At 43.7% G+C, this 26,423-nt stretch overlaps 1 protein-coding gene across 11 annotated transcripts in view; it reads right to left on the bottom strand.

The window, feature by feature from the left end:
• VPS13D (vacuolar protein sorting 13 homolog D) overlaps positions 1-26,423 on the bottom strand; it is a 240,856-nt gene that overhangs the window by 137,445 nt on the left and 76,988 nt on the right. For 8 of the 11 annotated variants that reach the window (XM_034671220.1, XM_034671223.1, XM_034671228.1 and 5 more), the window contains 14 exons: positions 24,318-24,473; positions 22,902-23,112; positions 22,311-22,385; positions 19,759-19,965; positions 18,478-18,567; positions 16,002-16,142; positions 13,772-13,894; positions 11,334-11,408; positions 7,845-7,950; positions 6,677-6,829; positions 4,464-4,599; positions 3,322-3,369; positions 1,065-1,215; positions 754-964 (listed from right to left, as the gene is read on the bottom strand). In XM_034671220.1, coding sequence (XP_034527111.1) covers positions 754-964; positions 1,065-1,215; positions 3,322-3,369; positions 4,464-4,599; positions 6,677-6,829; positions 7,845-7,950; positions 11,334-11,408; positions 13,772-13,894; positions 16,002-16,142; positions 18,478-18,567; positions 19,759-19,965; positions 22,311-22,385; positions 22,902-23,112; positions 24,318-24,473 — 1,883 coding nt within the window. The remainder of the gene's footprint in view (positions 1-753; positions 965-1,064; positions 1,216-3,321; positions 3,370-4,463; positions 4,600-6,676; positions 6,830-7,844; positions 7,951-11,333; positions 11,409-13,771; positions 13,895-16,001; positions 16,143-18,477; positions 18,568-19,758; positions 19,966-22,310; positions 22,386-22,901; positions 23,113-24,317; positions 24,474-26,423) is intronic. The other 3 variants (XM_034671222.1, XM_034671224.1, XM_034671225.1) reach the window with 3 other exon arrangements.

The raw sequence follows: 26,423 nt of genomic DNA, 5'->3' as shown, positions 1-26,423 counted from the left end.
TTAAGATTTTATTTATTTGGCAGAGAGAGACAGCAAGAGAAGGAACACAAGCAAGGGGAGTGTGAAAAGGAGAAGCAGGCTTCCCGCTGTGCAGGGAGCCCAACGAGGAGCTCGATTCTAGGACCCTGGGATCACGCCCTGAGCCGAAGGCAGATGCTTAACGGCTGAGCCGCCCTGGTACCCCATGATAGTTTCTAGTCTTAAGTAAGTTTAAAGTCTAAGTTTAGAAAGATCAAACAATACCAACCCAGTATTTTTTCCAACACTGAATCTGGAAACGTATTACTTATACTCTTCAGAAGGGGAAAACAGGAGTCTGAATGATTAGATAATTTTGTTAAGGTCCCCAGGGAAGGTCAGTACCAGGTGCATGAGCCTTCCTCCAAATTCTTTTGAAATCTGTCATTTGAAGAACTTCCAACCCCAAGATTCTGCTTCTCAATTTAGGAATGAGAACTGGTAATATTTTTTTCTTGCCTCTCTACATGGCCTGTTTTTATGCTGACACACACGTACAAGTTTCTTATCTTACAGGTGTGAGCAGTGTGTTTGTTGGTTGTTTCTCCCAGAAATATCAGATGATAAGCAACAGTCCCACCCCCACCAAAGATTAACCCTTGAATCCTTATAAACTCTAACACAAGAACTTAAGGAATAAGAACTTTAGGGTTTTAACAAGCACAACTGAATCGCTAAGAATGAATTTTTTTTTTTTAAAGCAAAATTTACATGCCATTGCAGCACTATGCATACCTGAAGAATCGGCTTTTGTCCAAATCCATGGAGTGGCACTCTCGTTTGCTGCTGCTAACCTCCGCAGTCTTCACGACATTGGTCCAGTGAATAGGAGCCTTACAGAAAAATACACCCAATCCTTTGGGCCGGGCCTGAAGCCGCCAAGACGTGAGATGTAAAGGTACAGCAAACGAATCCCCTGGCATGACAGCGGGAAGCACCACGGGCTCTGCCACAGAAAAAAAGGTCAGCATCTTCAGGGAATGGTCTTCCACCCAAAAGTCTGACCCTCTCAAGATAAAAGGCAGACAGACTATGGCAAAACTCACTGTCTGGAGCTGATGGGCTATCCAGTCTCAGTTCCATTGGTGTCTCAAGCCTGTTCTTCACAATGAGGGCAGACCGAACGGTGATTACTTTCCGAGCACTGCCTTCCATTGTCACAGCAAAGACCACCCGGACAGGTGGGAGTGAAGAGAACTGCGAGAAAGACGGGAATAAAAGTACCATAGCTGGGCTCTTGAAAAAACATGCAAAACACACCACCAACAACCAGAATGCCTAAATCAAAAGCATCTCATTATTACTATAACCCTGCAGTGAAATTAGTCATTAAGCCCTAAAATCACTCATCTTTAATAGGAGTGAATATCCTATAGATAGACACTGTTAAAATAGCCAATTCTAAACATTTCTAGAAAGACAGATACTCTACTCAGACACGATATCACAAAATGTGTCACGAAGAAAAATCAGTCCTAGGCCTCTAGACACATTATAAAGAAACTAAGACCCATAATAACCTATTAAATCTTCCAAACTTCCTGCAATTTGATAAGAAACTGTCTGCTCTAAATTACCCTTCATTTACAATGCCCTTGGGTTCCTACACATCAGCCCTTATATGGAAACTTGAACGAGGCTTGTTTTCAACTCCACTGGGGGGGATAGAGATCATCCAGAGCAACGAGACCTTCAGAAACACTGGGTAAGACTCTGCAAAACATGAAATGATTCACCTTCTGTGGTATTTTGCTCCCAGATTACCATTAAAGTGAGAAACACTCCTTGAACACTAACAATGGGCTGGATACGGCCCAACACACACAGAAAAACAGAAGGAAGTCTTCTGAGGTTAGAACTTGTCTTTGTAAAACCCAGAGAGTGTGTAAGAAAGAGTTGTCTGTACTGGTATGCCTTTCACAGGAACAATAATTACTTTTCCCCCCTAAATGTCGTAAAAATTACTCTCCAGGCCCATATGCGACTCGTTGACGTGCCTGTAGAGAAAGCAGTATTTGTTTTTCAAAGGACTTTAAAATCAAACTTCCCTTTCTCCGCAACTTTTTCAGCTCTGTTCAAGTAATCGCTCTTTCACAAACGGGACGCTGAGGCTCCAACATCTTTGGTCTTGGGTTGCAGCCACTACTTTCTGTTTCCACATGTTCATTCACACATTCAATACACGTTTTATTCTACTACCAAGTGCCGGGGAATTTTTTTTTAAGTATTGAACCCCACATCAGGTACACCAAAGAGAAGGTTTCTGCAACTATCATTCTTTGAATGAGTGTCCAGAAAATACTGACAATGCTATTCTTATTGGAGAAACAAATGACACCACATCCAAGCTTTTCATACTACCAAATTTTTTATTAAACAGTATGTGGAAACCAACCTAAGGCCCAGTAAAATGAAGATTTCCATGTTTTGAACCAAGACTTGCAGGAAGTCCCAATGAAAAGACAAACTGTCATTTTCTGGAGGGTTTTTAGAGGGACATGATCCAGGGCACAAACATCACCAAAGCTCCCACTGACCTAGCCCAGTAAAGCCCTGACAGAGCCAACGCCCAAAAACGATGGTTTTAAATTTTGATGTTGCTGCCTCCAAGCTTACCTAAAATCTCACATTTCAAAACTTACCACCATCAGAGAGAAGAAATTATAAGCAAAAACCTGAAGACAGTTTTTTAATATCATCTTCCAATGATGTTTCAAAAGCCAAATGGAAAAAAAAAATCTTACTATTTTCCATTCTTATTTACTTTATGACCTTGGGACCAAACCTAGGGAATGCATATAGCCAGCCACACAGTGTTAATTTATATTTTAACTTAGAAAGAGAAAGTGGCTCAGTCAGTTGAGCGTCCAATTCTTGGTTTTGGCTCAGGTCATGATCTCAGGGTCGTGAGATCGAGCCCTGTGTTGGGCTCTGTGCTGGGCGTGGAGCCTGCTTAGGATTCTCTCTCTCCCTCTCCCTCTGCCCCTCTCCACTCCACCCACACACGCACGCTCGCTCTCTCTCTCTTAAAAAAAAGGTGGGGGGGAAGAGGAGAAGGGAACCTTGGACCACAACATTTGCATTTTCTCCTCCTCCCCGTAACATTCGGTCTTACATACCAACTTAGTGAAAACATTTCCTTGAAAGTTCCTAAAAGGAAGGTAATCGTTAACAGGAAAGGACAAAGATTAATTCCAGTCACATAGAGGTCATAAAGTTCTGTGATCACAAGGACGTCTATGTGTGGTTCAAATGCAGTATATATACTCAGTAAACACAGTGGCACAGGAAGACCATACTCACGTAAACCTGGGGATGAATAATATTCGTTCTGCTGCTTGGGCTGCCAATCTAAGAAAGAGTCCAGAAGTCAGAGAGTCAACACAGACCTAAATTTACAGGCATCATTAAATTCAACGACAATGTAATTTGCTCAAAAGGGTGGGATTTATAAATAATCTTTAAAGTATGGTCTGCCATGAAGAGAAAACATCTTATCTTAGAGAATATGGGAAAAGTAATACTTATTTTTCAACCATGCCACACACACAGAATTTCTCCAGATCACATCAATACAACAGAAAGGTATCTCTGGGGGAATTAGTCCTTTCATGACTAGATGTAAATTTAGGCAGGAATGTAATCCAGAAAGTTTCCTTTTCTAAGAAACTTGGGGCACATGAGAAGAAGTAGAAAGAACAGTGTTCTCTGAGACTATTTTTCATGAATAAAGGGAGCAAAAGGAAAGCTAGGATGTCTTCACAAATCCGCACTTTCCTACTCATCACGGGCTCCCCAGAAAGGAAGGCAGTTATGCTACAAAGTATGACTGAGTGCTGGGCAAGAGTACCCATGGCGGCTACACCAGTCAGGATGCCAGCCTCCACTTGCACGTTCCAGACAGGGAGGCCACCTGCATCACTCCCCAGGCTGGGCTGGCCTTCCAACCCCTAACACTGCAAGCTGGGGTAACGTTAGGGTGAGGATGTGTGATCAGAAAATGAGTAACAGTGGACATCGGTCTTTACGCCAGAAAGGAGAATTTGGAGACACAGACCTAGAAGGACTGAGGAACAGCATTACGAGAAATGTAAAGAAGATCCTATAAAAAGGAAGCGTAACAATGTGTGGAAACAGAGCCAATATACATGTGGCCAAATGAACAGGAAATGGGTCTGCACAGGTGAGGTAGTACGTATTAATGCTAATTTCAGATCTTGCTTTTCTACCGAAATTAACCATTGGTGGCTTATCTACATATTGACTACGAATGCCTATGACTGACCCCAGATAATCTTCTGTGGTCTTCCTAGAGGTAGCGGAAATGAGGAACAAGAAAATTTCACTAGAGCAAGGTTATAGGCTTAAGTGTCTGACTATCTGGCTGTAAGGGCTTTGACCAGGGCACGATCGTGCCCCTAAACCCCCACTCGACAGCCACACACCGTAGAGGAAGATGAATTCTTATCCGGTGCTGCATAGCGGAAAAATGTCCCAACTTTGTCCACAGACACCGGGCTCACTTGCTCCCAGCCGTTCACTCGCACTTGCAGCTGATGAATCCGGAGGTCGTGGGTGTGTCTATCAGGCAGAACATGGGAAAGGACGTTAAGCACGATCTTAAAAAGGGAAGGAAAGTAGAAGCAAAGAGTCAAATCTGATTTACTATATAATGACATAAAAACCCAGTTGGCTAAGCCTTTTGGTGATTACCTAATGCAAGAAAAATCAGGAGAATATTTTAACTGGGTGTTATACTTAAAACAAACGTGCGAGATGTGTAAAGCCTGAGCAAGAGTGGCACTTACCCTCCCTTTGTACAAACTTTGCAAATCCTGTGCACAAGCCCAGGTCCTTCCCCCACCTACCTCCCACCTCTATAAAATCATGACGTCAACTAGAACCATTCCAGTGGGCTAGTAAAACTGTTGTACCAGCGATTCCATCATAAAACCATACTCTCGGAAATGCATAAAATGACATTTTCTTCTTGGTTCCCTTGCTGAAGATCCTACTTCTCTCAGAACCACATTCAGCTGTTTGGCTTGGGTCGTACAAGACTACAGCCAGGTTATGAGAGACGGAGCCCTCGGAGTTTCAGGGCTGAAGTGCGCGGCTGAAACTGGAGCAGAAGGCAGTGGGCAGAACAGGAGGAACAGGAGGAAATTGCACATTTAATTCTATTTTAGATTTTGCCTAATTCAAGCCAGGAGCCTGAAGCGGGGAACTGGATTTGAGGCTGACAGGAAAGGGGGAGGGAGGCAGGGAGTGGGGTACAGTGTGCCAAAGAGGGAAAAGCCAGAAGAGGCATTTATTTTGATGAATTCAAGCAGAACAGTGGGACGTGAAATGGGTTACTAGACATGTACGCTAAAATGGAAATGACAGAGAGGTCAGACCCCTTCTGACACAACGGAGGCAGGGCTGATGAAGGAATACAGCCAGCAGTTCTATAATTAGCTTCTCCAGGAACTTTGTGGAACAGGAACACACTCACCACTCGTCCCTGGAAATTCTACCACGGCTTCCAGGTACATGTGCCTGGCACAGTGATTTTGTAAACTCGATTTTCCCCGTGCGATCACGGGGCTGGGGGAGCAGCACAAGTGCGGAACGCAGGCCACGAGAGAATAATGTGTGCTTGTACAGGCTGTGCACGAGGAAGACTGTTTCACTCGGGAGCAGGTCTGCACACAAAGACTTGAAGCGCCACGGAAGCATAAGAGCACAGAAGGCTGAGGCCGAGTTCTTCGATCGCAGCTCGGTTTGACAATGGATATGAGGCTCAAATGCTAAAATCTTAACCTACTCACTATCCACTGGATAGCCCTTCCCCTTAAACATGTTTGCAAATAAAAGGACATTTTATGACCTCCCTCCCAGTAACCAGACAGAACCTTCCTTCATGTTTATTCCAATCCTCTGGCTGGCTCTTTCAACAGTGCACGGGCCAACGGTCTCCCTCGATGAGTCACTGTTAATCCTCCTTAGAATCGGAATTTCTTATCACTCCTGGCCCTGCTTCCTGAAACCACCTGCTTGCTGAAAGTGCCATGTGGCACACACGTATCTTAAAACCGACATCAACATGCTTTGATAACCTTTTAAGAACAGCACGTCATTCCAGTTATGGGATGAACAAGTCACGAGGAGAAAAGGTAGAGCCCAGGGAACACAGTCGGTGGCACTGTAACAGTTGCACATGGTGACAGATGGCAGTCACACTTGTGGTGAGCACAGGACGGTGTAGAGTTGTCAATTGCTATGTTGTACACCTGAAACTAATGTAATGCTGTGTGTCAACCAAACTACAATTAAAAGAAAGTAAAAACACACAAGAAACCCAGTCACCACTGCATCGTGAACACCAGGCTCGGAGACAATGAACTTGAGTGCTGACATCTGCCTATGCCTCGACAAATCATGTGCAACACACCGGCCATCACCTCTCATGTCAAATAAAGGGATAATTAAGGGAAAGAAGTGTGTTTCCAAGACAGCAAAAGGAAACATTGGTTTTCGAAACACCTTTTAAAAATGAGACGTTAAATCATTAATAAAGACAAGTGAAAAGGCAGAACACCAGGGACGATCTTTTGTAACGCAGAGATTTATACAGTCTATTTTGGGGGGAGGAAAAGAATGAACCATGCTTTACCTGTGTCTAAGCTTTCCTCTTGCTTCAAATTCAAAGGGAATCTCTTCCCCTGTGAGGACTTCCCGCCATTCACTGACATTGTGAGCGTCATCAAGAAATGTACCATTCCCTTCTGGAACGAGCCCTGGACTCCCACTGTGCGACAGCGCAGCCCTGGAACCAAATCAGATAATACCAGCTCGTCCGTCTCTCTCTCTCAACTCCCTCTCACCCAGAGCTTGGTGCTGGGGGCAGAAACCCGCCTGGAACTCGAGCCACAGAGGCAGCCCAGAGAGCCTGGCTACCAGGATGACCTAAAAGGTCAGGAACCACAATTATCTTTGTGACCCAGCGTCGGTGAAGCTTTAGAAACAGCTGAAAGTGATCGCTGCACCGCCACGTCCCTCCAGCGATAGAGCCCAGGACAAAGCGGGACGTGTGAACTCAGTCATGAGTTGCAGAAGTAGTTTTTAAGTGACTATCTGGAATGTAACAGACCTAAACCGCTTTTAAGAAAAACATCTCCTCGGGAGCATTACCATACTTAGTGATGGCAGGCGAAAGATGGCTTCGAATTGGCCAATTCTGTTATTTACTTCACACACCTCGTTCCCTAAACAGGAAAGATCAGCATGTATTTGGAGGGTAGAGCCAAGGTCTACACAGGCAGGAAGCTGGTAGAGAACATCCTCACTGGGCCCAGGTAAACTCTCCTCTGTTCTCCAAGCTTCACCCACTTCCATCTGGGGTGACTGTTTTAGGTTTGGAAGATAATTCTTGGTGAGGGTAAAATGGGAGGTGTTTTCAAAGCCATCATGGAAGAAAAATGCAGGCTGCTTGGTTTAATCACCACATTTAACTTCTTTTAAAAGGGTAAGGGACTGAGGAGAAAAGATGGGATGGCTTTTCCTTCCCCCCTTCCTACTCGCATCCTTAATTTGCTTGACTTTTACCTTAAACATAATGTGTACCCGGGTCGGGGTCATTATTCAGATATTTCAGCCTCGGGACCTACTTCTCCAGCTACAGGTTCCCCCTCCGTCATACATCTCAGCAAGACAGCGAGTTATTGATTCAAATACAATCCTAAGAGCTTCCAGAAAGGGCCCACACCTCGCGCTGCTGGGCTGGTACTCAGGAGCCTCTGGTGGCAGAGACGGCTCAGCGGGGCACACTCGGTGGGCCTTACCTGGTGGGCGTGGTGGTCAGGGTGGCAAACCACAGAGTGCAGCCTGTGTGGTTCCTCAGAGCAAAAGGGACAAACGGCTGCCGGCGCTTGGGGGTCTTCACCTCTGCTATAGGCAAACAGAGGAAGGCGGTTAGTACAGGCCTCAGTCTGTGCAGCAGAGACCCTCCCCGGTGCCCCGTCTCTCATGCAAAGGAGCTGACGGTGGCGGGCGCAGACATGGAGCCACCATAGGTGTGTCGATGGGACACAGGGGATCTCCGTGTCCTCTGCTGCCTGCTATGTGGTGACAGTCCCCCCAACGACTGGCTGTGATGTGGGACCACTCCCAGCCCCCAGGCCTCCCACAGCTCTTGTGGGCCTTCACTCAGGAGAAGGCACCGGGCCCTAACCGGGCTGGAATCGAGAGAGGGAAATGGACCTCCACGAGTCCCAAGGAATATATTCTCAGTGAACGACCCAAACTGTAGCAAGATATGGCACATACTTATTCCAACTTTGTCCAAAATGATTCCCTTTCTATAAAAGCTATACTTCAGTCATACTACACATACTTTAACAAAATAAAAACATTCTTTTCTATTCTCTTAAACTAACAGTTTTCCCTCCTCCCTGGAAGGTCAGAAATATGCTATCCCAAAATTTTTAAATGAAATTTTTAGCTCATTTTTTTCCATGGATGCCAGCACCATCTGCTATTAGGTAGGCACTAAGGAGCCTACATAAGGGGCATCAAGTATGGTTTCTCTTCACAAAATAGCTTCTAAGCAGGGAAACTGGAAAGAAACACTGATCCATCCAAAACTGTAAGAACCCAAATTCCAGAACCTGACTATAAACACTCTTAAGAAAACAGAGAAGTGAGAGTCCATGTGGCCAGAAATGGCTTGCTGCCCTGAGATCTTTCTGGCGGCACCGCTGCTCTGGCCTGGACCGGCGTGCTAAGGGAAGAGGCATGGCTCCTCTTCCCAGGGGCCTGCGCCTCCGCCACCGGTCAGTGGGTCATGGGTCGTACTTAAGAGAAAGCGGGAGGGGGCAGCAGGGAACACAGAGGCAACAGCCGTGTGCTCACCCCTCATGGGCTCTCTGCCAAAGGACGGCGAGGCCCAATCTTCCTGCCCATCCAGGTTTCAAGCACAAAGACGGCCTGTGAAAGACCAGGACCCAAATGGTCTGCAGCGGTGGAAAATGACACCTCGAGGTGACCGCACCTGTCCACTGCAAACCTGGAGCAAAAGTAAGTGCACCTTCGCGGTCCACACATTTCCTGCCAGGAAAACAAGAAGGTACACTTGCCACTAGAGCCTGCCTCCTCCCACCGCCAGAGTGAGGCCTGGGCCAGGGTCATAAAGTCAATAGCTGCCACTGCCTTTTACAAAGTAACCACTTTCTTTCCTTCTCCTTTGTGTCTTCTAAAGTTTTCAGAAGTGAGTACTATCAGCGCTGCAAAAACAAGCAGTGGAAGCTAAGGCAGGTTCTGTTTGGGTAAGGACAATGGCTCAAGGGAGTCTGAGAACCAGTAACCCGATAAATAAACCAACAGTCTACAGTGTGTCCCTACAATTCTGTGGTTCATCTTTACAAACACCCCACCTCCTTCCGATGATAATCTTAGAATATCTCCTAGCGAGAATACACCCATTTCTCATGCCAATGGCCTCGCTTAGTTTGCAAGGTCGGCTTTAAAAAAAAAAAAATGACATCAAGTACAAAATTAAGGAGTAGCTGTGAGACTGGTGACAAGAGCAGAGGGGGAGTAAAAGATTTAAGAGCTGTCTGCCGGGTAAACAGCACTTACTGTGCCACCTTGAAAGGCACCTCCCTCTCCAGGAGTGCAGGAGAGAGCTGCTTTATTACAGCAGATAAAGGACCCAGGAGGAAAAGAAGCCAGATGTGCTTTCATATCCCACTGTGAGCCAGACTGTAAGTTTCCATTTGCAAATTAGATTAAAAAAGAACAGGTGGCAAATGGCTTTGATCACCCTGTAATACGGAAGAAAGTGCTAGGATTCCATATAAAGACAGTCACAAGTACGCTGCTCTGGAATGAAGCAGTCAGGGTAGGCACACTGCTTAGGTCCCCAGGCTTCCTGTGTGGACTACACACACCCGCATCGCGGAGAATAACGAACATGGAGTGCTCACAAATCCAAACCCCACAGCAGAGGACAAATCCGACATCTCCTGCACTAGGGTCCAAATCAACTTGTGTGCTTGTCTTTGGCACAGCACCAGAGGACAACATTCCCAAGTCCATCTACGACAGCAGTATTCCCTGGTGGTCCCAGAGAATCTGCCTCTAGGGACCAGACCTCATCCCTTCATAGGCCGAGAAAACCTAAGGCTCCTCACGTCCAGCGTGGGCTTTACAGGGCTGAGGAAACTTCTAGCCTGTTGGGCTTGTTTCACAGAGCAATGTGGCCCTTAGAAACAGTGTGCGTTTTCACGCCATGGAAGCGTCCAGTCTATCAGAAAGGACCTGGTTTGTAAATCATAAGAAATAGATTCAAGTGCCAGGCCTGCTACCAGCTGGTCATGTGTGTGAAGGCAAGTTACTTCGTCTCCCTCATCAGTAAGGCGCCCAGGCTGCTTAGCCTGAAAGATTAAATAACAGATATAGAAAAGCTGAGTGTCTAAATCCGTTAATAAATGAAGATTCAGTCGTGGGCTTCCTTTGTGAACCCTCCCCTACACATCCATCTCGGTAAAACCCTGCAGGAAAAACCCCTGTACTGCCCCCATGCATGAACATCCCTGGTCTGAACTCCTGGTAGAGGAAGCTCACACGGTCTTTTTTACAAAATACATCACGACCCTGGCAGGACCTGGCGTTAGCCAAGGACAGACATAAATCGTGCTGATTAAATCACACTCCTCCAAACAGCTGAAGGAATGAACATCGTGGGATTCCCATTCCTGGAGGTTTACGGTGTTTTCTATCATATGTACTTCAAGGGTCAGAGATAGAAATAAGGCACATTTTCTTTTCTATCTCTGAAGCACTTCAATTTATAGCTAAAGAAATCAAGGTTGGTGTCTAAGCAAATATTTACTGGGAAATTTCTTCTTAGCTCGATTCCTGATCATGGTAGTGTCTACTCCCTGGAGCTGGAGCCCCTTGCATTGCCATAAGAATAAGGGTTCACTGCGGGCTCTATACACAAAGATCTGCAGCACTGCCTGATGGAGGAGGACGGCTTTGCTCCGTTTTCTCGCTTTTCAAAATGACACATCGCCTCCGACGCTGGGTACTTCCGCACACACACCATGGAACCGACGTCCCGTCCACCCAGGGTTAGGGCTGAGGGCGGGCGGAAGACGCAGCACCTCGGCCTGCTCCTGACCTCAAGTGTCACTGCATTCATCAGTTGGAAGTGCTCTTAGTGCACAAATCTGCGATGTCCCATTCAGCTCCCATTCACAGAAAACTGATGTGCAAGGCAGTTCTTCAAATAGGAAAATAAAACGAGCCCTCGCTTGGCTATACTGTACCTCTAGCATAGATCTGGTGCTCTAGGTTAGTCAGACTGGCTGTACTCCTAGTTCTAAGGTAGACAAGGGGGAGGCCTGGTAGACAGGAGAGACAAAGTTAGAGGGTAGGAATACATACAGTGAATAAGAAGACTCACCTCCAAACGTAAGCACAGAGAGAGTACATTACAAAAATAGCAAGCATCACGCAGCTCCAGGATCGCTCCCCTCTGTGCCTGCTAAGAGCTAAGAACGCACGTGACAAAGTGAGCAAGACATTTTTAGGCTAGCTTTTACTGTGCGGGATGTGTCACAGTAGCGTGCTCCTGTTTCTCTCAACCGGGGAAAGAAAACATCGTCAACGTTCTCTTTAATGGAATGACAAGTCTTCTGAGGCTTTTTCACTTAAAGTGTGTATGCTCTTGAATGACACGGAAAAGTGACCAAGACCGATCAGCACAGACTAGGGTGGCGGTTGCTCCATTCCAATTTGGAAAGGCAGTGCCGGGGATCCCGAAATTTCAAGGAAAAGAGTCAATCTGCGTTCCAAGTGTAAACTGTCTCCACTAAGGAGTTACCTCATCGTATTACTTACATTATAAATTAAACATGGACGTTTCTAAGGTTTACATTTGGTATTTCCATCAAATGTCCTTTGAATACCAAACGAACAAACTCCATAAGGGGCCATGCCATCCAGGTCGACCTGCAGAATCGTAGCCCTTACTGAACAAAGGCAACGATGAGGTCAAAAACGAGGCCACTGTTTTCTTTCCCCCACTAAAGAAACAGTGAGAAATCAGCAGCTCCCTTAGGCTGAACTTCATTTTAAGAATCTCTATTTCAAAGGCTCATTTTGAAGCTGGCTTGAATGAAATGCACAAATTTGGGGGGGGATGTAATTAAATGTTCATGAAAAGGAGGACCTGAAAGACGTGATCGGTTCAACAAGGTTCAAGTCTACTGACTTTCAAGACAAATTCCCCACAATTAATTTAGCAGACCTGTTAAAAGAATACAATCCCATCTGCCACGCGTGGTGCTGCCCAGAACTTCCAATAGGAAAAGAGGTCTGGAAATGCAGCTATGTTCACTCATTGTCTAATTTGAAAGATTTACTTTTGCAAGCCTAAGGAACCATAAAAATCTGTAAGTAAATAAAAATCCAGCTTTAATTTCACACCAGCATTTAACAGAGATAAAGGCAGCTCATTAATACAAAGAAAGGGGAGAAAGTGTTTTTTTAAAAAGGTAGAGGGGTGGAGACAAAAGAAAATCCTTCATCGGAATCCTGAAGATTAGGCCTTCCTCGTGTTTACACTGAGTCTGGATTTAAGATCCGCTTGTATGAATAATAACTGCCGAAACATACTCTCCAGGACACACTACATATTACAAAGATCATTCAGAGTCTTCTGGGTAGACTGTTACGCTCCTTTAACACACAAATTGGGAAGGTTACAGGAGGAGGCCGGTTGAAGCTGATGATATCTGAACAGCCCTGGCTCCTAAGCAAGGACCTGGAGACTCAGAAGCAATAACCTGGGAATACAGAGAGCAAACACAGCTGACAGTTCCTTGTCCCTCCTTCCAGAAGTGCAAGGCAGATAGAGAGCCTACTTCTACACCCTGAGGAGAGACGAACCAGTTCAAATACTTCACAGACTAAGAAAATCCATCCTCCCGTGACATGTTTGCAGACCAGATGGAATATTTAAGCATTCATGAGCTATGTGAAGTCCAGCCAGGACTCCCCAAAGAAACCACACTGAAAGAGTTGGGGCTGAGTTGAATTTGGAGGACAATGGCTTGTGGAACAACTAAGGACCACGCGGTTGGCCGCCACAATCTCCCCAGCTCTAAGGAAATCAGAGCTCCATGGTGAGGCATTAAATAAGGAAAGAAAACATCGTTAACAGAGAACAAATGGACTGCTCATTCTTCAAAAGGCTGGGTATTCAATTCTTTTCTACTTTATGAACAATACGGAGCCCTCCTTTTAACAATTTCTTCCATATGGGATCCTGCCCGCCCTCCCTTCAAGAATATATCCAAACTCTCTACCTCTAGATTTAGAAAACTGAAAAGATCGTTTTTAAAATCCAGTTGAAAAGTCCCAATCAACTGAAAAGTTTTGCCAAGTTAAACACACTGACCAGTGGCTGATCCTGATGTGTTTCAGGCACACCAGGGCATATGCAATGTTACCAGAATTTAGAAAATTGTTTATCGCAGATATTTTCTCTCCCACAAAGGTGGAATTAGAGCCCATACTAAAAGTTCAGGATTTTGTGCCAGAAAAATGTCTCCTGCAAAGATTAAAACAGAACTAGAGAAGATAGTCAGAATTTCCTGTAGGTTTTTCACAGAAAATGATGATTCTATTTGGATTTCTCAATGACACATGGCTGTGTTGGCCAACGGTGATTTACTCAGACGTTTGTAGAGGAGAATCTTACTTTGTCCGAAGCATGGAGGATCCACTGAAGAGCCCATCCAGTCTTCTGATGTGGTCGAATCTATTTCCTTATCCTGTTTACAGTAATCCGCCATCCACGATTCCTTGGTACTTACATACTGGTCTAGAAAGAATTCCCCAAAGATATTAAGTACGGAAATAGAAAAGGTTGAGGGTTCAAGTCAAATAATTTCTATTCAGCAAAACAAGCTTTTGCTGAATGCCTAACCGCGTGGTAGGCGCTACGCTGGGTTCTCAGAAAGCCTGTCCCCTGGAGAACTCATGCTCCACTGGAAGAAATCAATGTTAACCAAACAACCAACACCACAAAACCATAATGTGGAAGGAGCTAAAACAAAGACATACATAAAATTCTACAGGAACACTGAACAGGGGAAGGTTTATTCTGCTTTGGCAGAGTGCGAGAGTACCCACCAAGATCCACAGGAATCTTCAGAGATGTGGGGCCCTTCACTCTGGGTCGTGAGGAATGAACAGAGGTTAGAGGTCAGAAGTTTACCTACCAATGGGACTACGGGTGCGGGGACATTCCAGGCCAAGAGAACAGCAAATGCAACGATTTTAAAGACATGAAAGTACATAGTACTTTTGGGAAACACTGAATACTTTGGTGTGACTCTGTCTCAACATACTGGGGTAGGGACATAGTGAAGCAGTCTAGAAAAGAGAGTTAGTTTGTAAGAGTACGCTATGCCATGCGAAGGGACAGGGTTTCAAGACAGAAAAATCAGTGAGGAGGCTGTTAAAAAACAAAAAACAAAACAATACAAAACAAACAAAAAACCCCACCAATCTCAGGAGGCTGAAATCTAGCCAACAATTCTCCAGGAGTGGTTTTACTGTTTTGAGAGGAGAAATACTATGGGAAGGGCAGGTTCACAAAATAATTATGATGCCCCACCCCTGGATAAAGACCCTTTCTACTAATTAAGGTGTGATCTTTTTTAGAACAAAAATTACTGGTTTCTGGTTTTCAGTTCCAATAGTTGGCTATATATAAGATTTATTTAAATGCTAAGAGGTCACAGTCATATTTCTGGGTTTCAACACAGTATTAGGAATAAGGAATTGGAGGTGAAAAAAACAAGAGCTTTACCAGAGACAAGAATGCCTTTTGCAAGATATTTTTAAATTGACAGAAGCTCATCAGAAATATCAATAAAATTCTTTTGTTCGAAGTAAGTTCTTGTTTATTGTAGCTTTCTAAAACGCCATCCTAAACTTTATCTAAACTTCCAGATGAACATATTATGTAAGTAATGACAGAGGATCAAAATAATACAATATAGAAGGATCATGAGAGCAATTATCCAGGCAAATTTAATGAATGAAATCTGACAATGTGAAACAGTGGTTTTTAAAATTTGGGGATCAATAAACTTATGGTCTCGTTTCACTACACATTCTCTTCATCTTATACTGACATGGAATAAGCCAGTGGGTACCCTACAAGCCCCAGCCGCACACACCTAAGAAAGTTCACAGACGTGCGTAGTGTTGTCACTCAGATAACTGCAGTATGACCAAAAATCAGATCACTCAGATCAATAATTCAAACAGTGAGTGTGGGTTTTCACAGCAAAGGTAGGTAATACCTGGTTGTACAATAACATGACTTTTCTCCTACGTGACATAAATGTAAGCACAGAGTGGTTCCGACTCCCTACACTGAATCAGGGAACGTATATTTCAATGTTTTCAAAGAAACGTTCAGAACACGTGTTATTAGCTTGGCAACCCTTCAACCCAGTGATTTTCAGAATCAGGTCAACGTGATAACTTGATGGGACACAGGACAGGCAACTTATCCTACTATAAAGGCAAGGTCAAAACTATACCTTTTAAGAACTATTCTGCGTGAGTAGCCTGAAAGTAGTGAATCTAAACTCACTCCTAAGACATTTAAGAAAAACCTGTGACCAAGCACCATCAGGGAGAGAGTTCATCCCAAACAGAGAGAGAGTTATGTTTCCCAAACAGTCTGAGCTCTTGCTTGATCACTGATAGCATTAATATGCAATGCCAACTCTGGCACAAAGGGCTGAAAAGAACCATGAGGCTAGGTTAAAGTTTATAATGAAAGCAGCCATGGTGAATAAGTGATGTCCAGTGTGGGCCTAGGTATTTGCTAAACCAGGATTAACAGTCTCCTAGACAAGGGACTTATGCACAGAAAGGTACCGATCTTCTAGAGACAACTTTCCACTCACCAATCAGCACAGAGGTGATGTTGATATCCAAACGGGGTTTGGCCTTGGCTTCCAGCTTCAGTCGAGGAGGATGGAGACGACTCGCTGCCTGTTGTTGCCAGGATACAGAGCATGGCCATGGTTCAATAAATGGCTCCCAGCCTAAAAGAACACAGGAAATAAGACATCTGTTAAGCAGATATCAAGAGTTTATAGGGGAACACTATTCACAAACGCTCAGCAAGGACGAACTATAGCTTAGCAGCTTTCTATTTCCAATATGATTTCACAGTGAAAGCACCATCTTCAGCTCCAGGTCACCCTACAGATGTCTGTGCGGTCTAGAGGACATGAGTGGAAGGACAGATACATGCCCCACATGGTCTTCCAGAGGTGGGAAGAAGGGCAAGAGTATATGTGCCTTCTCTCTTAAAGAGTAGGCAGGACCTGCTTTTGATCTACTCAAGATGGAAAAAGGAGTTGCAGACTCAGGACGGAAAAGTACTACCAGCGGCTGAAACAACCCTTAAGTTTGAGTCTCCTGCTTACATCAAGAATCCACTGCTGGAATAAATAGGTATAGCATAATTAACTTAAGTTTTTCAAATTTCTAATCTTAAAATGTCATATGTACTAAAGGTATGAAAACAAAACAACTTCTATGTATGGTTTAAAGAATAAAATTACTACAAGCACTCATGTAGCCACTACTCAGCTTAAGAAACAGAAAGTGTAAGTCCCTCTGAAGCCCCTGAGTGCCACTCTCGAGTCAGCCCCTCCCACCGGCCCTCTCCCACCCAACTCCAAGTAAACATTAGTTTGGAGCTTTAATCATTTCCTTGCTCTTCCTTATTGTTTTAGCACATACACATGCATTCCTTCAGAACATACTGGTGAGTGTGTCCTACTGGGGATCTTTACATAAATGGAATCCAGCCATATGCGTTCTTCTGCAAGTTTCTATTTTTGCCCAACAGCATGACTCTGAGATTCACTCCCATCGCTGCCATGTAGCTGCAGCACATTTATTTTCCCCAATGAATGTAATCCACTTAGGAATACACCACAATCTATGTATTCATTCTACTTTTGTGGAACATTCCCTTGAGGCCACAGTTTTACAGCTATGAGGAGGAACACCACCACAAGTGGTCTCGAACTGGTTTCTGAGCTCGCATGGGACAGAGATCCACTGGGGTACAGACCTAGAAGAAGTATAATGCTTATACTCAACCTTGCTACACGTAAGATTGTTTTCCAAAGTCGTTGCACCAAATTACAATTCTAATGGCAAGAAGTTAGAGCTCTGTGGCTCACAGTAGGGTCACACTTCATTTTTGCCAGTCTGCTGGGTAAGAAAAATGGTACTTCCCTGTGGTTTTAAAGACTCAACTTTTCAAGACAGTTCATTTTTAACAGTTTTCTAACTATACTCCATCAGCCGCAGATCAGGTGATTGACCAACAGAAATCCAATCCAATATGTAGCATCAAGAAGGTACATTCGTCTCCTCGCACCATTTGGCACTTAGTGACCTCAATGTGTTCACACAACTTTAAAAGTAAGCAAGATCTGCCCTGGGAAAATACGTGATTCTCAGAAAAATGGCTTCCATATGCCAAGAGTCTCTCTCAACTCGTAAGACTTGGCTCAGTGTTCTGAAGTTAAACGTGCTGAACAGTTAGGAAATCAGAGTGCTACCACTCTTAGAAAATGAATCCAGAACACGGAGAGAAAGATGCTAACTAACATACAAAAGTAAATGTGACACAACTCTACAACCATCAGCAGCACAATTAATAATGCTTTGTTCTGCACTGAAATCAAAGGGAGCAGTCGCTCTGGGCCTAAGCCTTAGGCTGTGCAGCTCTATTTTGTCCACACCTACTAAGAACTCCCTTAAGGCAAAGAACTTTACACTCAAACTGCTCAGCCCTGGTTTATCATGCTACCTGAATGTCTGTGGGGGGGGGGGGGCCTTACCTTGATCTTTTCAGTGGAAGGAAAGAAACCTGAGAAAGCTTTGCAGTATTATCCAGGTTCTGATAACTGTTTTGCCTGAGGGAGCAGGGCACGGCAGGTTATACATGGCCACTGACTCGGGATGCCTCTAATGAGACGGAACCAGCAAGGAGGAAGGATGCTTGAAGTTTAAAATGCTTATGGCAGAAATCTCCTTTGAGATTTAGCTTCTTCCGGGGCCAGACAAATGATCCCTTGCTCCTGAGCAATTCCATGTTCTAGAATGAGCCAAACTCCAGCATCAAAAAGAATTAACTAGGAAAACTTCTTTTTAAAGAAGTCAATTGCAACATATTAGATATGTTAGAAAAAAGAAAAATCCGTACCTTTTGTGCCTAGGCAGTCACTTTTGTTTCATCTTTCCCTGCCCAGCCCCACCCCCTTTCCCTCATGCCAACTTTATGGAGAAATAGGCCCAGGCAAACACTGAAAGGTGGTTCTTCAACCCCACGATCACATATGCTTAGGTACTGACCTGACAGAGCACGGTTGTAATAATCCCCGGAGAGGGTGAAGTGGGCGTACCCTTCAGGACTAGCTCTTGCCTGCTGCAGAAAAGTCAGACCTGCAAAGAAAGCACACCTTACAGCAGCAGTGGGGCAAGAACAACCAGAAATTTCTTTCTCGGATTCAGTCCCAGTGAAGAGACGGATGTTAAACATAGCTGATACCGATGACCTCATAAGAAAGCATGCAAAATCTTGATATTTTGTTCATCATGGTTTTTTGCATGAATTCTGATTTTTTTTTTAAACACTGTGCTAAAATGTTATTTGTCTTAATTCCCGAGTTTCTTGGCACCCCTTCAATGTCCCAGCCCAGCCCCGGCACCCAGGTGTCTCTGTGTATCTGAAGTCTGCAGGAACATAAAAAACATATTTCACCCTGAATATCTGAAAATCAGAAGTCAGACTGGTAAGAGCAGTTATGTCCTGACAAACATTAGCTCAAAATTTTAAGGTTACCATAGAAAAATAACAAGTAAGTAATTATTCCCTGCAGAAAAGATACTCAGTCAAAATTCCAGCTGTTACTCTCAATCATGTGGCCCTCGTGGGGCCTTGAAGCACAGGGAAAAGGAAGCCTTTCCCATGCACAAAAATGCCAACTCAATCCCCGGGACGGAATTTTCCTTGAAGGAAAAAGAGGCTGGCAAGGTCAAAACAGCAGAAAATTGAAAGTAAACCCAGTGGTGAGATTCTCATGTACTCTCCACAAAAGCCCCATCTAACTGTGCCTGCAATCACACGGTTGAGGGGGAGGTCCTCATCCCCTCGTCCCCTGCTACTGAAAGACAGCTCTCAGGGCCCTACGGAGGACACCGTGAGGTGAACATTCTAGTAAGACTGTGTGTGCTTTCTTTTCAAACATACATATGGCAGAGCATTCTCTGAGCCTATCTTTTAAATACCTCTAATAACAGGGCTCCCTGCAGCCTTTAGATACAGAAAAAGATAAACAAAACGGAGACATGAGGAATTATTCAGGTAGAGCTGTTAATACAACAGAAATTTCATCAATGACAATGTCTATTATTCCCAAACTAGAGGCTGAAGGCCACATATGGCAAATAAAGGCACATTTCTTTAAAATACAAATAATGAAAAACAGATGTAAAACCATTATCTCAATTTCACCCATACTACTAAGTGGGAAGCGTGAATATCACAAAAAAAAAAAAAAAGGACGGGCCCCAAGTAACTCGGCGATCACTGCAAATCTTCGAGACGAATCTGAACATCAGGAGCACACTCACGGGAAAAGGTGAGCTCGGCCAGGGGGACGTCACAGTCCATGCAGTCGTCGATGAAGCAGATGCACACGCTCTCGGCTTTCACCTCCACGCCAGAGATCAGCCACGCCGCCGCGGGCCCCTGGCTCTCGCGGCCGCGCACGGGCAGGGAAAGAGACTTGAGGGGTTCGGCATTCTTAAACAACCAACTCGCCGCCTTTTTCAGCTGGCCTGCGGGAAAATTAAAAGGCGATTGGTTCAGCCAGTTTGCGCAGCTACTCAAGCAGCTCACAGAGGCAATTTTTGTAGGGACCTACTGGACAGCCCAAGAGAACCCTGCTCCCAAATGTACTTACTCTTAGACTTAAAAAAGAAGAAAAAAACTAGCATAATGATAGGAATTCTACTTCCAGGCAATCTAGAACGAAGCCCCCTTGCACACCTTCCACTCAAGTTCATCACCCTTCATGATCTGGCTCAAAATATCTCCAGGAGCCATCCCTCGTCTACTATCACATCTGTTGGAGGAGCAGAGAGGACAGGAAAAGACAGGGTCCAAATCCTAGATGTCACTCGGTAGGGAAGTATGTAACCTTCACTGTGTAGTTTTGTAGGTACTGATGTGCTACTTTGTGACTGTTCCCAAATGTCTTACTCTGTTCATACTTGTCTTCTCAACCAATCAGGAATTCCTTGAGAACAAAGAGCAATGAGAAGGGCATGTGTGTAATATACAACTGTTAAAATAACAGCCCCCTGAACACTACCAGATTGCTAAAGCTATAAAGGAAAGGAAATCAGAGCAACCCCATATCTATAAATTACCAGAGGCCAGTACACAGCACAGGGGTAAGTGGTTGAGAGCACGTGCCCTAGAAGAAGATGGCCTGGCTTCTGATTCCAGCACGTCGAAGACGCTGGATCTTGGGCAAGTTACTTGGTGTCTCTGTGCCCGACAGCATGCACTCACAGTGCTGCCGCAAGGAGGAAACAGACGAGTACGCGTAAGATTCTCCTACGAGCAGAGTCTGGCACATATCAAAGGCTCTACTGACGTTAGTTGCTGTTATCATTTTTGTGACTGATGGAATGACGCCTTAGTTACTAAAGAAATCAATTTAACAAAAATCGAAAACGCTCTTAGAAACTAAAAAGAAATGTGTTAAAGAGAAAAAAGAATAGAAAATGTAAATACTAAGGGGTATTAAGTTAATTAAACTAACAAACAGTGACATCTAAGTAAAAACAAAACTAAGCAATCCAAGATAACTAGATATGCCTTCATTTTTTTTTTTCCAGAAAGAAAAAGGTAATAATAGTTAATGTGAACAATTGTGTGGTAAGACCAGCATTTTCACACCTAATTGGCTGGAGTTCGGTGTGGTACAACGTTTTAGAAAAAGATTTGTCAAGTTGGGTAAAAAGTCTGAAAAATATATCTATCCTTTGATCCAGTATTTATACTACTAGGTCCCTCCACCAAGGAAATACTAAAAGATATAGACAGAAGTTCATACCAAAAAATATTTATTACAGAACTGTGTATAATATTTATTTAAAGAATGAAAAACAAAGAACAGTTAAATTAAAATACATCATTAGGTCAAGGTAAAAAGATTCAGTGTTTATAAATAATTTTAATGACATGGGAAGATGCTGATATTAAGTATATTATAATAATATTGCAACTGTAATTCAATAAAACCATATTGTAAAAGAGGCTATACAATTGTATTTGCAGTACAATCTGCCAACATACACGGTATTATATGTATATATGTGTGTGTGTGTGTGTATATATATATATATATGGACATATATAGTATGTAAAGAGGTAGAGAAATGTACACACAAGTACAGACTAAAAAAAATACAGCTTTTGCTTTATCTTCCTGTTTTAAGAAAAAGGGCACCACAGAGGAAGGTGGGAAGTAGAAAGAACACAGGCAGACTTGGCTTTCAGTCCATCTTAGCCCCTCACTAATAGGTGACCTCAGACCAGTTTCCTTAACCTATCTAAGCCAGTTTCCTTACCTGAAGCAGGGATAATAATGCCCACCTCGAAGGGCTATGAAGATTCAACAAGAAAACACAGGATGAGGCACATGGGAGCTCAGTGGTCATGACTTCCAGCATCACCACCATTACTACAACCACCGGCAACATTGGCTAACAGCATTAGAGCACTTGCTGTGTGCCAGGCACTTTCCCAAAGTGCTTTGTAGACAGTGCTTATTTATATCAAACCTCCAAGGGAAGTCCTCTTATCCTCTTTTTCCAGATAAGGAAGCACTGGTACAGAGAGGCTGAGTGACTTGCCCAAGTCACTAATAAGTAATCAAAAAGCACAGTAAAGACAGCATCAGCTCCAGAGCCCATGTTCTTATCCACTATGAAATACTGCTGCGCCTCATTATGCCCAGTCCAAGATCCTGTTCAGCCCACAGAAAACTACGGAAAGGCTTCAAAACACAGTCCAGCTCTCTTAAGTCACCTTGTGGGAGCAGCGGGGGAAATGGGAAGCAAGCACATGATCAAGATGAACACCAGGTCATGGAAACCCTTGTGCAAATTACCTTGGCACACCAAAAGGGCTTTGCGACAATCATCCATGCTGAATCCCAGCTCCTGCAGTCTAGCCAGCTGTAACTCTAGAAGAAAAAGTACGTAATTTTTATAAATAATTTTACAGAAATGAGTCCAGTGACTAATTAAAGAAAAAAAAAGGAAATTCAGAAGCTGGTGGCTAAAACATTCCGTTTCTCTACACAAAAATGGGCTCCCAACTGGAGACTTATCAAAGTGCACCCTGAAATTTTTAAGGGTCTTTTCCCTATATTGACTGTGTTTATAAAAGCTTAAAACTGAAATTTAGTATTATCCACATAACAATAGAGGAAAACTCAATGTTTAAAACTAAACAGTAGCGTTATCCACATAACTCTGGAAGAAATGGTAAAAGAAAAACTAGCGTAGGCTAGAGCAGTCGGTTTGGGGTGCTGTGTTTGTTCTTAAATTTTTAAAAATTACAGCATCATACTTATAATTACACTTAATGACATACAATTATACTTTGAACAATTTAATTGTGTAAAAGACAATCTTAACAGATAACCAGAAGGGGAGCTATTAGGCAGACTGAGTGGGGTTCACAGTTCAACACCTACCCAAGATAGGATCTAGGGTATGTCTCGTCCCTTCTCTGCTTTCCTCTCCCGGCCGAGACACGCCGGGAACGTAGCCACTAACAGAGCTTGTCTCCAAGGCCCCTGGGTCCGGTGACGCGGCGTTAGCTTGCTCTGGGATGGATTTTGCAATGGCAAGAAACAGCTGAACATCGTTGTAGGAGAGTCTGATATCCAGGGCTTGTAACTGAATCTAACAAAATCGAACACGCGACAGTTTTTTCAAGTTGCATTTGCTTTTACGCCCACACCTTTCACATGTATGTATAGTTCCCAGCTCAAGTTCTAGAAGTCCCACAGACACTACATTAATTTTTCATTTTGAAGACTGGGAAGATCTTAAAATTAACCCAAGGGCCATGAGGTAAGACGTCTCTGCTATGAGGTCGAACGTTCACAAAACTGCACCAAATAAAAAATAAAAAGCTAGGAAATTTACTAAAGCAATGAATATTTCAGTTGGATGATTTCCTTACAAGTAGATTAATCATCAAAGCAGAGAATCAGGAAAAGGCTTGGGGAGGGATGGGGGACAGGATCACCTATTAGCAGCATTCTGTGAACCCATTTTGCTTTCATCGATTTAATGTTTTTAAATCTCTGAAACCAACTGCCCACTCAACAAAAATTACCTCTTCTTTCTCCAAACATAACCTTAAATAAGTCCAGTGCCACACTAGTGTTTCCCCACGTCTGGCCTCCCTCCGACACTGGCAATACAGCCGCCGGGGTAAGCATTACAGACACCAGCACAAGACCACTCAAAACTGGGGGAACCGTTAGAATGTCTGGGGGTGGTACTTGTTTTATTATTTATTTTGTCTTTAAAGATAAAAAACCAACATGGCTTTTCTCTCCCTTTCAATTTCCCATGGTTCCAATGGATTAATTGTTCCTCCTTGGCCAAAGGAATTAAATGCCAAATCCTTATGCCTTCCTTGCCCGGCTTCACCTTCCCCGGCTCCACCTTGCATCCTCCGTACTCGCACGTCCTTGATCTGGGGAGACCTCCCTCTGTTTCATGTGGGCTGGGCCCCTTCACCCCTGACTTAGCTACTTCCTAACGTGGACTGCTCTCCTCCTCTGCCTGTTGACATCCTGTCCCCTCCGCCCCCTCAGACTCGCCCTACCTTCGGCTCCACCCACAATCCAGACTCCCCCCCTCTGCTGTGTTCTATTTCTGTCAGCTTTCACAGAACTTCGAGGTGATACCAGACGATTAACAGGTCTTTGATTCTCGACAAGACTGAAAGATTTTCTGGGACAGAGACAATGTCACGTTTCTTTTGTATTTGCCGAAGTGACGAAAATGTTGTCGAGATCAGCAAATACCTTGCATTCAGGCACAGGGCAGCGTTTGAGAGTGTATCGAGGTGTCCACAGATTTTTCATCATTACCTCTAAGATCGGTGGGAAATCTTCACTATTGAATGCATCCATCAATCCTGAACTATTCTGATAAGAAGAATTCCCCACCAGCTCCACCTGAATTTGAACTGGATCAACAATTGAAAGAGCCGTATCATGCTCATTCCCTAGTCGGCACGAAAACACCTAGAAAATGAAGAATTAATGTCTGATTTATAAGAGTCTAAACATCAGCAGAAAAAACCCACTATTTCGGTAGCAATCAGCCCCGTGTTATCAAAAGACCCATAACAACTGGTGAAATAAATATTGTCAAAAGAGAGGCCGGCATTCTTGCCCACAGCCAAGAGCGTGGGCAGTAGTTCCCCTCCCTTATAAAAGGCAGTTCGCTGACACCTGGCAAAAGGCCTAAAAATCTCACACCCTTTGATTTAATAATCAAATATGGGAACTAGCCTATGGAAATAATGTAAAATACAGAAAAAAAAATCACTGAACCATTATTTAATAGTTAATAAAAAAAAATTCAGAGCAACCCAGTTTATATCATATGGAATCTTTTATAGTCATTTAAAAGTGACAATTTAAAAGACCATATGGAATGTAGGAAGATAGTTACAACATGGGTTGTGTGAACAAGCAGCCCAATCAAAATAATGCTACACAGGACTTTAAGGAAAGAAACACATCAAAATGTCAACAGAGATTCTGGGCAAAGGGATGGGTATTTTTTCCTCCCCTCCCCCAATTTGATGTAATATAACTGTTACTTTCATAACTGAAAATACACTAATTATTGAAGCTGGGTGATAGGTACGTAGGGGCTCATTATATTAACCTGTTTACTTGTATATGTTTGAAATGTTGTGTAAAAAAGTTTCATAAACATATTTATGGGAAGAGAGAAGGGAGAGAAGACTCCCATTCTAGGACCAAATTATCTTTGTACTTCAAGAACAGAAGACCAAAATCTATAAAGAACTTATCAAGTGCAACACCCAAAAAAAACAAATAATCCAGTTAGGAAATGGGCAGAAGATATGAATAGACGTTTTTCCAAAACAGACACCCAGATGCCAACAGACACATGAAGAGATGCTCAACATCACTCATCAGCAGGGACATGCAAATCAGAACCACGATGAGATACCACCTCACACCTGTCAGAACGGCTAAAATTAACACCACAACAAACAACAGGTGTTGGCAAGGACGCAGAGAAAGGGGAACGTCGCTGCACTATTGGAGGGAATGCAAACCGGTATAGCCACTGTGGAGAGCAGTATGGAGGTTCCTCAAAAAGTTAAAAATAGAAATATCCTATGACCCAGCAATTGTACTACTAAGTATTTGCCCAAAGGATATAAAAACATAGCTTTGAATGAGTACATGTTCAGGGCAGAATTATCGACAATAGCCAGGGGCGCCTGGGTGGCTCAGTCGGTTGGGCAGCCAACTCTTGATTTCGGCTCAGGTCATGGTCTCTGGGTCCTGGGATCAAGCTCCGAGCTGGGCTCCATGCTCAGCATGGAGTCTGCTTGAGGATTCTCTCCCTGTCCCTCTGCCCCTCCCCCTGCTCGCTCTCTCTCTCTCTCTAAAATAAATAAATCTTAAAAAAAAAAAAAAAAGCCAAACTATGGAAACAGTCCAAGCGTCCATCAACAGGTGAACGGATAAAGAATATGTGGTATGTATTTCACAATGGAATATTACTCAGCCATCAGAAAGAATGAAATCTTGTGATTTGCAATGATGGAGCTACAGTGTACCATGCTAAGTGAAATAAGTCAGTCAGAGAAAGACAAATACCATATGATCTCACTGGTATGAGGAATTTTAAAGACAAAACAGAGGAACATATGGGAGGGGGATAAAAAGAGCGAGAGAGGGAAACAAACCATAAGAGACTCTTAACGATAGAGAACAAACTGAGTGTTGATGGAAGGAGGTGGGCAGGGAGGGGCCAGATGGGTGATGGGAATTAAGGAGGGCACTTGTGATGAGCACTGGGTGTTGTATGTAAGTGACGAACCACTGAATTCTGCTCCTGAAACCAATATTACACTCAATGCTAACTAACTAGAATTTAAATAAAAATTTGAAAAAAACGAAGAAAAAAAAAAAGAATTGTACAGA

The sequence above is a fragment of the Ailuropoda melanoleuca genome, chromosome 11 (assembly GCF_002007445.2).
Source record: "Ailuropoda melanoleuca isolate Jingjing chromosome 11, ASM200744v2, whole genome shotgun sequence".
NCBI classification, from domain to species: Eukaryota; Metazoa; Chordata; class Mammalia; order Carnivora; family Ursidae; genus Ailuropoda; species Ailuropoda melanoleuca.
This window is presented reverse-complemented; position numbering and strand designations above follow the sequence as displayed.